The 15,062-nt window shown below is 44.6% G+C and overlaps 1 protein-coding gene across 1 annotated transcript in view; it reads right to left on the bottom strand.

Moving 5' to 3' along the window:
• TRPC5 (transient receptor potential cation channel subfamily C member 5) overlaps positions 1–15,062 on the bottom strand; it is a 105,440-nt gene that overhangs the window by 76,744 nt on the left and 13,634 nt on the right. Inside the window, exon 2 of the mRNA XM_075007696.1 lies at positions 6,159–6,680. Within this exon, the coding sequence (XP_074863797.1) occupies positions 6,159–6,680 (522 nt within the window). The remainder of the gene's footprint in view (positions 1–6,158; positions 6,681–15,062) is intronic.

Here is a 15,062-nt window from a genome sequence, read left to right on the forward strand (position 1 = left end):
CCATCACTCTGGGGTGCTGCGCATTGGAGGGCCCAGCACTGGGGCTGTGCTGCTGGCTGTGTGCTCCGGGGTAGCGGGGAGGGTGGGCTCTTGCTTGGTGCTTTGGGTATGTGAGAGGAAAGAAGCAGCTTGGCCTGCCACTGGGGCTAGTGGCCTGCAGGACAGGGAGACCAGCATGTCCCAGCGCTCTGGCAGGGCTGGTGGCTGAGCCGGGGGACCTTCAGGGTCAAGTGGGGGGACAGCCAGTTGGGGTCACAGCTGGAGCAGGCCTATGGAGGCTGGAGCATGCCAACCAAGGCTTGGGCTAGATGGCATGGCCCAGCAAGGCTGGGGCCAGCTGGGATGACTGGGGCTGGCTGGCTGTCACTCCTCCAAGGAGGAGAGGCTCTGGTCCTAGGGGGAGAAAGGAGGGTGGGGGAGGGTCTTAGGCAGAGGAGACTGGGCCAGCTGGCTAACCACCCTGAATGGAGGATTCACACCCCCAGCCATAAACTTGGGGTACATAAGACAAATCAGACTCCTGAAAGGGGTACAGTGGTCTGGAAGGTTTGAGAGCCCCAGATGTAAGGTACGGTTCTTAGCTTAGACAAGCGTGCACAGGAGTGTTGCCAAGCCCCATTCAGGTAAAAATAAGGTCCAATATTATAAGGCGGAAGTTCTCAAACTTCATTGTACCATGATCATCGACTGATAGCAAAAATTACCAAGCCCCGCTGCCCCAGGTGTGGGGGACCAAGCTGAAGCCCAAGGGCTTCTGCCCTGGATGGAGATTCAGGGGGCACCTTAGTGGTGGGCAGTAGACCTTGGGCTTCTGACTTGCTGGGGCCCAGGGCCAACACAGCCCTGGCAATCCCATTAAAATGGGATCATTGCCCACTCTGGTGTCCCAACCCACAGGTTGAGAACCCCTGCTCTAAAGTAACAGGCAATTTGCACTTTCACTGCAGTCCACCGTGGGAAGTGGAAGGTGCCTCAGGGTTTGAAAGCTAACTCCCCAGATTCCTGGTGGGATTCCTGAAAATAAGGAACATCTGTAATGGTCTAATCAATACACTTATTAGCACTGTGTTTACATAACTACCTACTATTGCTCCTTTACACCATTTACAATTCCCTCTGTAATTACCTGTAAGGATGGCACCAGATGGAGCTTTTGTGGGACTGTCCTGATTTGGACGAGGCCATTCTACTTTCTTGGTTCACAAAAATATGAAAATACATTCAGAGTAAAATATTTTTTCTCTTCTCAGTTCCAGTCAGGGGCTACGTCTACACATGCAGCCAACATCGAAATAGGCTATTTCGATGAATAACGTCTACATGTCCTCCAGGGCTGGCAACGTCGATGTTCAACTTCGACGTTGCGCGGCACCACATCGAAATAGGCGCTGCGAGGGTACGTCTACACGCCAAAGTAGCACACATCGAAATAAGGGTGCCAGGCACAGCTGCAGACAGGGTCACAGGGCGGACTCAACAGCAAGCCGCTCCCTTAAAGGGCCCCTCCCAGACACAGTTGCACTAAACAACACAAGATCCACAGAGCCGACAACTGGTTGCAGACCCTGTGCCTGCAGCATGGATCTCCAGCTGCCGCAGCAGCAGCCAGAAGCCCTGGGCTAAGGGCTGCTGCCCACGGTGACCATAGACCCCCACAGTGGCTAGAGAGAGAGCATCTCTCAACCCCCCAGCTGATGGCCGCCATGGAGGACCCGGCAATTTCGACGTTGCGGGACGCGGATCGTCTACACGGTCCCTACTTCGACGTTGAACGTCGAAGTAGGGCGCTATTCCGATCCCCTCATGAGGTTAGCGACTTCGACGTCTCGCTGCCTAACGTCGAAGTTAACTTCGAAATAGCGCCCGACGCGTGTAGCCGCGACGGGCGCTATTTCGAAGTTAGTGCCGCTACTTCGAAGTAGCGTGCACATGTAGACACAGCTAGGGAGCCCAGAAGAAAAGCTCTGTGAAGGATCTGGCTGCCTATCTTAGGCTGTGGCTATACTGCGTCCCACTTTTGGAAGGGGCATGCAAATACAGCCAATCGGAAATGCAAATAAGGCATGATTTAAATATCTCACACCTCATTTGCATACTTGTGCAGGATCTCGAAACAGCTGTGCAAATGAGGTTCATTCAAAAAGAAACCTTGCTTTCGAAAGTACCCTTCTTCCTCATTTTTTTTCCAGGAAGAAGGGTCCTTTCCAAAGCAGGCTTTCCTTTCGAATGAATCCCATCTGCGTGTCTGTTTTGGCTTTTGATATCAGCTCTTCTGGAATTGAGATCCTGCACGAGTATGCAAATGAGGCATGAGATATTTAAACACACGTCTCATTTGCATTTCCAATCAGCCACATTTGCATGCCCCTTCCAAAATTGAGGGGCACTGTAGCCACAACCTTAGCATTTTCTATAGCATACATCACCATAGTAGCTGAGTATTGTGACAGACTCAGGACAGAGGGCTACAGGAGAGCAGTTGAAGGAAAACTTAGCCCCAGATCGATAGGTCCCTGTTCCCAGGGAAAACGAACAGAGCCTAATCTAGAACTAGCAGGAACTTGCCAGAATTATTTAAGGTAATCAAGAAAATTCAGGCACCTGGAGCCAATTAGGAGGTTTCCAGAGGCAAGTGCGTCAGACTAATCGGAACACCTGGGGCCAATTAAGAAATAGTTGAGACTGATTAAAAAGGGCTCCTCTTCTGTTAGCTGTAAGGAGCTGATGAGAGAAGTTGCTGTGGAGGATTTGGGAAATGTGAGTGTAAGCAGGTTCCAGAAAGAAGAACCTACAGATCAGAGAAGTGCTGGGGGGAGTGCCATGGGGAAGTGGCCCGTGGCATTGTAGCTGTCGCGCAGCTGTTACTGGGGACATTTGCAGACAGCTGTTTTCACAGGTCTTCTGCGGTGGAGCCTAGACAAGAGGGCAGGTCTGGGTTCTTCTGACCACTCTCTTCCCACTACAGCACCATAGCAGGATTGGTTTCTCTAAAGGGGTTTGTGTCCTGCCTTGCACCACTTGGAAGGACCACAAAGACTATGGAATTTGGTTTTCCCACTTTTCCCTACGCTAGCCAATGAGGAGATTAGCTCAACAAACAAACTGGAGCCCAAGCGAAAATACTTAAACTGAGGGCTGCTATGAGCCTCTGAGGTTAGCAATCTGCCTAAAAGTGTAGGACCCGCCAAGATTGAGGGGCAGCTTTGTCACAATCCGTAAGATAAATATTTCCAAAATTCCTAAATGAATTAGGAACCTAACTCTGACTAGCATTTAGGCTTCTAAGTCACTTAAGGGTTTCCTTCCCCCCCAGTATTTATCTGTAGTATCTAATGAGATCTGGGGAGGAGAGGCCAACGACACCAATGTCCCAGAACAGCAGTTCCCAAACTTTTTCCAGTTGTGGAACATTTGGACATCACAGCGCTCTCTGCAGAACACTTTATCATTTTTACATGATCGTACTAACTATGAGGAACATTACTTCCCTAAGAATGGAGAAGAGACTGCCATTTCTCAGTTTCGGTGGCGGAACACTTTGCCACAGCAACATAGTTTGGGAACCGCTGTCCCAGAACATAGCTATGCACATTTCAGTAGGGAGTACCACAACAGTAGCCACAGTTGAACAATAGGGTATTCATTGAATTCATTGAACAATAGGGTAGCTATAGCCTATGATATGCACCCTTAATAAATAGCACTTAAATGTAATGTGAGTCACTCCTAAATGCTACCACTGTGCAACTTGAGTGCAAACCTTTCGGTATGTGAAAGCTTCTCTGTTTGAAGCAGTAAGAGTATGAGGATGCCAACATCTGTGACATAATGGTGACCCATCATGATGGAATGATGCCACAGTAAAGGTTAATGACACCCCATTACCACCCTGATAAAACAACATCATGTGACATGACATAACCTGTTTTACTGTGGCCGTATTTAACTTATTCAACAAAAGCCTAGCCTGACTGAAATCACAGGAAATTCTGACACTGACTTGGATGGGATTTCATTTGTTGGCTCTACCAAGCCAACCTAAATGATCCCCAAACTTCATCAGTGAGAGCAAAATCACTAATCCATGGGAAGAATAACTTGCATGGCAGGATTGCACTGTTAGACCAACCTACAGCTGATCCGTGCAATGTATTGTCATGTGCAAAGTATGGCCAAGCTTGAGGCTCCAGCCTAGCTCTTTGCTTGGGACTGCACTCTGAAGATACTAGCAGGCCATGGGTAGAGGAGGGGGGAAGACACATCTTCCACCAAGCTGCAGTTTTCCCTCTGGTAATGCATGGAGCAGCCTTGATGGGCTATGGAATGTGTCAGGTTGAGCTCTCCTCATCCAGGACAATGGCATAATGCAGGGCCTTGAGCAGAAGCAAGGCAGTGAAAAACAGAGTGCAGGCCCAGCCTTAGATCAAGGCTGTTGCCTTGGGCTCTGTGGCTTTAGGGCCCTGTCCTCCAATTGACTGTAGCATCCACCACCCACTGTCCAGGCCCCACTGCCAGCATGCCACCTTGGGCCATGGCCTGTGGCCAAACCCCACTGGGTCAGCTCTGGTAAGGTGATTAGATAAGCTTTGAAGCTTCTTGGAATCTTTAGAAAAAATGTGAGGGCCAAGTAAAATAAATTAAACTCCTTAACTAGGGTAACTAGGCCTTTTCCTTTGAAACCAAGGGTGTCACTCGCATATGGCAATCTACGACAATCTACTGACTTCCGCCCTTGGTTTGGAAACAAAGAAAATCCTGGGTCAACTAATGAAACCATATTAGCATTTTACTAAAGTTTGATTCCTGGCCCTACCCTATTGAATAATACTGAAGCATCTCTGGATTTCCAGGGCTTTTGGATAGCTCCCTCTTGTCTCTTAGCAAACACTGCTTCCTTTTTCAAGCACCAAAGGCAGGACTGAAATATTTCTGAGTACCTAGAGCCTGGATGAAGCAGAGCCAAAGAATCAAACTGGGTCTTTCAGGTACGAAGCAGTATTTGTGTGGTTCTGTAGCAAAATGCCTGATGCAAGAAATGTGAGTTTAAACTAGTTATTTGTTTAATCATAATTGCAATAATTAAGGTGGCAAATTGTCCGCCATGACCCTAATTTACAAACATACCCAGAACTTTAATTGTGTACTCGCATGTGTTTGTGCATTTAATATGTATGTAACATGAACTTGGCTATTGTGGGCCAGACTTGAGTTAGTGGAGTAAAGGCCAATAAGATGCCTCCAAAAATATTATGTGTCACCTTTTGTCATGGTCTTTTTCCTTCCTTTTCCAGATTTTCCCCCCCCTTCTTCCTACCAGCAGTAGCAAAATGAGGAGCCCATCGACAGGTCCCAACTTTGAACATTGCAAATGTATTCACAACAAGAGTGTCCATCAAAGGCACAGAGTCATCATTTGGGCTTCATTTGCACGAGCCCAAAATACAGCTGCAAACAGAACAAGGAAACCATTAGGGATGTGAAACACACCAGAATCATTGTCCTGAAGCCTCCTTCTTTGTGATGCCTACTCAAGGCGTATTAAAATCCTATTTGATTTTCTTCACATCTCATCATGGCAGAACTACTTATGGATACTGAGTGTCCTGCAGTCACAGCCTCTCAACATGATGAGAACTGTAGATACTAGCATGAGTTCCCATGCACAAACAGTACTGCCACTGGAAAGATCCACAACTTCAGATTCAGCGAGAATAGGAAGATTACTGTGTGTGCCTGGAACAAGATTGGGTGCTATTGTCTTTAGAAACTATTTAAGGCTATGAGATAGATATGAGCACAGTTTTAATTGAAGTCTGACTCACATCTGTTTTAGATAGAAAATAAGGCATTCAGTTAATGCTAAAGCTGGACAGGAAATGCTGAATCTTGATCTTGTGACGTATCGCATACTCACAGTGGGTGCTGAGGTCCTTGAACACTCATTCACTATTGTTGTCATTGAGGGTGGGTGGGTCTAGAACCAACTCTTGTAGGCCTATTTACAACTTGTCTTCCTATTAGTTCAAATATATTTCTGAAGGATCTCAGCTGGGTCATGGTTCTAGTGTTCTCTCAATGAACATAAGGGAGGGCAACAAATACATCATTTTACCCAACACCGGTGGCTTTGGAAAACCCCATACTAAGATGGCTCTTACCTCTTTCTGATGATACTTTATTGCTACCTTTAGCTTTGCCAAATCATGACATTTCTGGGGATCCAGCTCCTCGCTCTGATCATCCCTGTGGTTGAGAATGATCTCCAGTTCCCTGGAGCTCCGGGCTTGGTCCAAAAGGTCCTTAGCAAAACGTTTGCACTGCTGAGAAAGCTCTTCATATTCAGCCTTGAACTCATTCTCCACTTTGCTGAGCTCCTTCAGTTCCCAGCCCAGCCGGAAGGCTGTCAAAATAGGGTCCTCACTCGATAAGGCAATCAATGAAGGGCTGGCTAAGGCTTTGTAGATATTCAGCCTTGATCGGGAATGCCTCAGGCTGTCCACCTCTGAACTGGAGACACATTCCACACAGTTGCATCTGATCTGGTGTGGGCGTGGTATTGTTACCCTTCTTTGGACAAGCAGTTTGATGATTTCATAGTTATTGGTGTGGGCTGCCAACATTATTGGGGTGATGTCAGGGGTGAATTCTGAAAACTGGGTGTCCATCATCAAGGTAGGGACCTACACAAAACAAATAACTCTCATTCAGGGGAGTAGGAAATAGACATTTATCTTGTATACAGTTACACTAACTAAACCTGGCACATGCTGGCTAAGATGGGTCATTTATAGTCCACATTTGCAAACCTTATTCACTCCCTTTTCAGGCTAAACTGCCTTCTTCAAACAGAGCCCAGTGGCCCTCAATGCAACAATCCATGGCCTCTTAACTCCCATGCTGGTGTATAGGTTGCTCAATAGCCCATGTTCATTTTCATAAAGGAAATTGATGGAAAGTAGATCCTAGTAGTTCATAAATTGCTACTGAAAGGGCAGCTGGGTTTGTGACAGAAGGTCCAGGCAACCTCACAAAAGGAGAGCCCTTCCAAACAATCAACAAATTATACATGATATTAATATTCATAATACAGTAGTGCCTCTGAGTCCCAGTCATAGGCCAGGTTCCATTGTGCTAGGTGTTGTACGAACACAGAATAAAATGATGGTCCCTATTTGATCAAAGGGGTTGCTAACTTTTCCCCTACTCTTTTGAGTAGCAACAACTTTCCAAATGAAGATAATGTTACACAAGTGCCTCCAGAATACATTTATTAAAGGTTTGAAAAATGTTAAACATAAAATTACTGAGCCACAATCTACTACCAATCAGCCACTCCAGGGCACGTATTATTTGGCAACCAGTGCAATTTTCAACGTGTTAAAGAGCTGATGCTGAGGTTTGTACTCACTCTATTGTGGCTCATGACCATATTCAGACTGTGTAATTATACTGAAATGCTCATACAGACCAACCCCTCGGTGCGTTTCCATTTGCAGCATAGATTGCTCTTTTTGTTGTGCGTGCATAATCACTCAAGCATACTGTACTTCATGTACCCTCTGCACCCACTCCTGGGGCTGACATTCTGCTGCTGAAAGTGTGATTGCAGGTTGAGATGAATGGCAGGCTCATTTCCCCCTTGTGATTGTCCAAGGCATTTCACAAAAGAATTTTAATGACAAGAAACATTACTCAGGCCATGTTTTTTAAAAGCACTGTATCTAGTTAATAATCCTCACATCTGACATGTGTAATATGAGGTAATGATGGCCTGTGAGCAGTCATGACTGTACGTGGGCCTCTAATACCATGACTGTCTGTGGTCAAAGGTTCTAACAGACCCATAAACCTCAATGCAGTCCAGGACTGACAGCCAGAAAGCTAAGCTGGGGGCTGCCGTCTGTAATAATTACCTCAAAACATGCACAGAGCTCAGTGGGTTGGATGTGCTGCGGGGGTCAGGTGGTGAGAATGACAAAGCAGATTACCCACACAGGTAGAAGTCCCTGTGTTTGCAAACGTAATAAGGTACCTGCTGGAGCACAGTAAAAGAGAAGTTAATTCTCCAGCAAGCCAAACCCACACAGGTGGAAAGAATTGTCTTAACAAGGCAAAGAATCCTATGAAAATGGCTTGCTGGATGTTCACTTGGATGGATTGAGGGTAGGATGAGGATGGTGGTTAAGATGGTTGCTTAGGGAGTGGGGCTTATTGTTGTTTAAGAAAAGTTGTCTCTTCTCTTTGTTAAGCCGTATGGGGGAAGCTCTCTTTGCAAGGCTTTTGTGGCTTGCTTATTCTGCCAGGTTAGTTGCCTACCTTTCTAAATGGCAAATGAAAGCTACAGAGTTCACTTGGCCACATCTACTGTAGTGTCAATTCTAAAATAAAATGCACACAAGTGCATAATGATATAGCTATTTTTCTCTCTGGCAGTCAGTAGTTATTGGTTACTACATCCAGTTTATGGGCTTCAAAGGGGCAAAGAAACAACCTCATTATAATCAGGTCATAGGGAGGGAAAAATAACAAGTTGTGCTATATCCAGAATTGTAGTGGGAGAGCATTCAACCTTCCATGACTGATTCATGGTTTTTTTTCAAGTAAATGGCATTTGGAGATAAGAGTGACACAAGTAGGGAAGGGAGTGAGCCAAGTTACCTAGAACATTGCAGGCTTTCAAAATCTGAACCTGATCAAGATGGGAATTTTCTAAGGGGCTCTCCTTATCTCTTGGATGTCCTAGCTCTGATTCAGTATTATTGTTGTCCAGAAAACATTAGTCTGAGCACCCTCACCAGGGTGGGAATTCTGTTGCAGCTGGCCTCTCTCAAACACAGTGAGAGCTAGACTTTGCCAGACAGAGCTTACAATGTATGTGGACAGAGTAGGAAGGGAAAGGGCTACAAATTCACATAGCAGTTCTGTGGCAATGCAAAGACCAGAACCTCCATCTCCTCATTTCCTTTGTAATACCTTAAGCACTTGCTACTTGGCCTATCTGCAATGACTGGTGCACTAGAATCCAAATGGCAACAGAGAGGCACCTGGTGAAAAGGAGAGCTGCAATAATCCTTCCCCACAACCCTCTGCTTTTCCTAACTGATTCTAAAAGCAGCATGCTGGCCACAAATTTTAGATTTTGTGACTTTTTTGGTGCTTTTCCATCAGGCCTTGCTGGGTTTCAAATACAGATCCTGGGCCACATCCCTTCCACATAAAAGCTGGAATTATGCAGAGAAATCCTCTGGTGATAACACAGTATTTGATGTATTATCACTGGAGAAATTGCTAATGCTCAGTCTGTGGCCCAGCATATATCTGCATTGTTCTGACAGGTTGAGCTCATGTTTAGATCATCTTATTCCACATTTTGGGCTAAATTACAGTTATGGAAATGGAACAGGAATAAATTATTTCACCCCAAACACTGTGCTTAGCTCTCCCAAGGTTATTTTCATTAAGTACCCTGAATAAAAAATTCCTTTCCATTAACCTCATCCCCAGACGCAAGCTGTTCTGCTGAATCCCTCAGAAGCCCACTGTCAGTTCTCACTTAACAACATGTGCCTTTCCTGCATTTTATCTCAGTAGAGGCAGCTTCAGAAGTTAAAACTACTATTTATATCAACTGATTGAACCCTTGTTAACCAATTCCTGGACTTAATCCTCCCAAGGCTGGTCTGGTAACCCACTACATCATTCCCTTTTTTGATGATACTGTAATGAGTGGTAATTGGGTTTTTAATTACTCCCTGTCCTGTTTTGGTGTCATTGCTGTTTTCCCTCCCATGGAATCATTGTTCAACCTACTTCAGAGTTTTCAAGCAACCGGCTGAAATACTGTTTTATTCATTATTGGAAAGACAATATTTTCTAGCAAATAATGCTCAGGACAAGGAGAACAATGGTTTGGATATCAGTCCAGGTTGTAACTCTGAGAAAGTCACTTCACCTTTCTGATTCAGTTTCCTCCAGTTATAAGAAAAAAGATAATATGCTCTTTATAACATGCTTGAAGAACTTTTAGATTGTAGTCACTTGATAAATGCTAAGTAGTTTTCCTTTCCCCATTTAGAAGATGAAGACTATTAGACTACGTGATGCCTCACAAAACAGTTGTTTCCACTGCTCAAGGTGGACCACTGGGCACAGTCTCAAAACCAAAACTATTCATCTAGAAGAGCTGTGGGTCTGACCTAGCCACTGTCTGTTTTGGATTGAGAACCAATGAGGAGTTTATTTTGAAGGTCTTTTTGGACAGAGCTGGGAATAATTGTTATGTGATTTTGGTCCCAAGATGATGGACATTACCAATCCTGTCCTCTTTCCAGTCCCTCCTTGAGATTTACTTCTATTGTGGAGCCTACAGGAAGTTGATAGCTGATAACTCATCAGGTGGTCAGTGGAGATTACTGGAAGAGGGCCTGGTTATTAATTTGTTGTATCACTAAAAGCAAACTTCCAGTACTGATCCTGGGCTTTTTCTTAGGCCAGTTACCATCATCTTGTTATACCCACTTGTGGTCTCTTCTTTTCACCTAGAAAGAACCATCTTTTACTCTGTGATTTGCTGAACCCTGCAAAATAAGGCCCTGATTCAATTGGGTATAGAGGCACTCTTGGAATACAATTAAAAAAGTAAATAATCTCCTGAGAATGCTAATCTTGTGACATTTTCCCCCATTCGTGATAGTAGAAAGCACCTGAAATAAACTGAGTGGGCCTGAAATTCACAAGATTTCAGTGCCATCAAACTCAGGCTCAAGCATTAGCTCAGGTGCAGCTTCAAACCTGAATCCTGAATTGTCACCCCCAAGACCGTGCAGGCTTGCCCGAGTCTGTATTTCAGAACCTATCACACACCCCTTTGCTCTGCCAATGCAACCAGACTTGACATTCCATTTAATTCCTTCTCCTGTTTGCACGGCTTTCTCCATTCGAGCCCCCACTGCATGGATGTGCTTGCCTCAGACCCCACCCCGGCACGCAATCTCTCCTCACTCAATTCCCTCCTAAATACAATCTTTTCCCACAAATCCTAGTTCACTTCAAACACTAGACAAAAGACTCCCAACTACAATACTTGAAAACAAAACATGGCAGAATCAGAGCCTGGAAAACCAAAGTCACCTATTAACCGCCACAAATGGTGTATCCTGTGGCTGTAGGTCTAAACCAAGGGATTTTACAGCATAAATGCTTGCCACCTGTGAAACAGGAACAGGCCCACCGATCTGGGGGAGGGCAAAGGGGGCAGTTGCCCCTGGTCCTGGCCTTTGAAAGGGGTCTGAAGCACTGGCAGCGGCTGGAGCTCCAGGTCCCTTTGAATTGCTGCAGCAGCACAGCTCTGGCAGCTCGTGGCTTGGAGAGCATGGGGGTGGGTCAGCACTACAGTTCCAGCGGTGCTGAGGGCTGAATGCCCAGTGCCCCACCCCTTCTGCCATTGATCCCGCCCCTTCCCAGGCTCAGAGCCAGACACCCGCACCACCACCTTGCCCAGGGGCCTGTGGCAGCTCTCAGCAGCACTGAGCCACAGTGAGGGTGGGAAGATACCTTAACACTGCCTATCAGGTCAGAATCACTATTCTGTGACCCTTGTGGTGCTGTTCTGAAAACAGAGAGACCCTGAGGGACCCCCGAGGGTCAGCAATGGGCAAAAAGGGTGTGATAATACATAGGGGGCCAGGTAGACATACAGGCCACATCTACATTAGCCCCTTCTTTTTGAAAGGGACATGGTAATGAGTGAGGTCAGAAGATGCTAATGAGGCGCTGCCAGAAATATGCAACGCCTCATTAGCATAATGGCAGCTGCAGCAATTCGAAAGTGCTGCTTCGAATCACGCACCGTCCGTGTACACAGGAGCCTTTCGAAAGGACCCCCCAGTCTTCAAAAGTTCCTTATTCCTAAAACCTCATAGGAATAACGGGCTTTTGAAGAGTGTGGGGTCCTTTCAAAAGGTCCTCATCTACACGGGCGGCAAATTGCCACCATTATGCTAATGAGGTGCTGCATATTCATAGCAGTGCCTCTAGCATATTCCAACCTCACTCATGACCATGCCCCTTTCGAAAAGAAGGGGCAAGTGTAGACCCAGCCACAGTGACTGGGACGACTTTCCTGAGCTCAATGCCAGTAGGGGAGGGAAGCATTTGGCCTGGACTTCATACTCAAAGGGGGCCTCAGATTTAAGACACTTGTTAATTTTTTGGCATTTGATAAGTTTTGCAACTTGTTTTTATGCTCATTCTTCAATAATTCATGCATTTGCTCAGAAAAAGGCTAGACAAATGCTTGATAAAAAATTCAAATTATGTCTCTCTTTTTGGTGCCTTATTTGGTTTTTATGTGTCTTTATTTTTTAATTTTTATTATGGCTAGGGGCCTCAGAAGCTGGAAGTGGCCCAGGCCTCTCTGGACCTCTGATGGGGCCTGCATTTCCTGCCTGTGTCCATGATATAGACTTCATAGTCCACAGAGGGGTGTGCGTCTTTTTGTATCGTGAGGCTCTTGAGAAAATGCAACATTAGCTGATACAATAAAACGAAGCTAATCACCACTTTTAAGCAGTGGTTCCAGAGATACTGATTTTAAGGCCTTGACATCTTGTCTGTTATGCCTAGAGAGGCTCTTCACAGAGCTAATATAGCACCATGCACAACCAGTAAAACTGCATAAATACAGTGGTTGACTTTTCAGTACAGAGCAATTCACTGAACGATATTACGGGGTTAATTGATAAGACACAATGAATGCCACCATCTATCTGGTGACAAGACATATATTCCAGACCTGCCTTTAGACTTGTCATGAACATCTTTCAACTGTAACACTGAAAGGACACAGTTGTAGGTGAGCTTTCAGCTGTCTTGGGCCTGATCTTCAGTTGTGTGACTCCAGGAAGTTCAGTGGAGCTACACCAATATGCTCAAGGGAGGGTGTTGCCATTGGGCCAAATTCTGCTCTCAGGTTACATCAGTGTAAACCCCAAATTGTCCTTGTACCTCAGATCTACAGTGGAATAAGTGAGCAAAATTTGGATCCCTACCGTTTTCAACTCAAGGTAGTGGCCAATCACTAACCAAGGTTATTATGTAATTTAGTACTTCTAATTCAAAATATTTTCAAGGCCAAAAACACTCACCAGTGGAATGCATTTTAGTGTTAGCTTTGGAAACCAATGCAGGAGAAGGTAATTGTATGCTTTAAAATAACCAGCCCTTTATAATTGATAAGTAAAAGCAAAATAGGTATTCAGCCAGTCATATTTGTTCCAGACTCTCTTAGTTTTAATTTGGCTGCTTCTCCATGTGTTTAAAACCCAAGATGCACCCCTGGCATAACCTGCGTGAGCATTCAACAGTGGTGTCAGAGTTGTACCTGGCTTGTCCTGCTCAGCTGCATGTTTAAGAATTGCAGTGTAGTCAAACAGACTGCCAAAAAGATATCACTATTTATAGCTCATGTGACTATAATATCTCCTCTTTTGGAGAAAGAGGGGTTCATGCAAAGAAAGAGAATGAAGTCTGTAGAAGGGAAGGATTTTGCAAATACGGTGTCTTAACTGACCTGACCCTGCTCAGTCTGGAATGAGAAATTCCTCCTTAACTGGCAGCAGTGCATCTATCAGCAGCACACTGTATAAGCCACTCTCCCTTCCTGGTGAGAGTGAAAGAAAAGGTGAGGCAGTCGATGGTTAGACAACCAGGAAGGGTAGCCAATGCATAGTCTGGTCTCCTGATCCCAGCAGGATGATGTTAAGAATTAGCTTGTGGTTATACCTCTTCTGTTTAAATTAAATTCAACCTCCGAGTTTGCTCTTAAAGGAGCCAAGAGAAACATTTAAGAGGAACCCGGTGGAACACAAATCCAGTTTGGAAGTCTGAGTTCATGTCACAAGGAGAGTTAATCATCACCATAAAGCAGCAAGAATTGGATTCTGTGCTGTAAGGATCTGGAGGACTGCATCCTCTTTTATGTTGAAGACTTCTGATTTGTACAAACACCTCTGAAAAGTTTATTATAGTGACAAATTCAATATTGTGGCATAATTTCTGCATCTTCTAATATTATTGACTTACATAGTGCAGAGAACTAACTGAATAATATTTGTCAAATTTTGTTTACGTTGAAATAAATCCAGAGTAGCTCATCAGAGTCACTCTACATTGTCAGTGATTTAACTGAGATTGGAATCTGACTCATAGGTGGGCTGGTATTCTTAAAACTTTGTCAATGCCCACTTCTTCCCTGGTTACTTGCTAGACATAACAATCATTTCCCAACATTCTCCCGCAGCAGTTCAGAAAAATGTCTAGTAATGCTGATAAAGGAGCAAATCTGACTTAGCCCCTTTAGTGCAGTCCAAACTGACTGATGTGTTAGTACAAGTGAGAATTTTTCCCCCTTTATATTTTGAAGTGCTACTTAGTCACCTTGTCATTTTTTTGTCATTGCCACAGGAGTTTTGGTGACAACAGTGACTAAACCTGACAATAGTGAGCTGTTTGTTTAACAATGAGAAATTTATCTTGCTGAAGGGCCAACCCCTTCCAATACCGTTTAGACTTCATGTCAAATTAAGGCTTTGGAGCTCCACTGCACCTTACGCAGCGTACATTTTATTTTAAGCATTTTCTGAAACCCAAACTTGCTGAAGTATAGACATGGCATGGTTAGCAATTTGCAGTAATTGAAAATGCCATCTGCTTTTATTATTATTATTTACTTATGATTTTTCTAAGGTTTACTCAGGAGAGACTTTTGCATTTCCAGCCTTTTTAAATGGTTTCATTTGACTTACGTGTTTTCAAGCCGGACAAGATGGTAACAGGACAAGATCTGCCAATACAATTTCCTATTATGCTACCTATGGTCTTTTATGTCATCCTTTTTTGTATGTAGACTGCCTGCCTTTTCCTGTAATATAAGACTATATTCAGGCAAGGTTTGAATCTTTGTATTTCAGTGATAGAACACGTTACAGCTTTTTTTTTTTAGAAGAGGGTTTTGTTTTGAATTCTCACTTAACAGTACTTCTTTAAATTTCAGATGTGATGAC

The sequence above is a fragment of the Carettochelys insculpta genome, chromosome 13 (genome assembly GCF_033958435.1).
Source record: "Carettochelys insculpta isolate YL-2023 chromosome 13, ASM3395843v1, whole genome shotgun sequence".
NCBI lineage: Eukaryota > Metazoa > Chordata > Testudines > Carettochelyidae > Carettochelys > Carettochelys insculpta.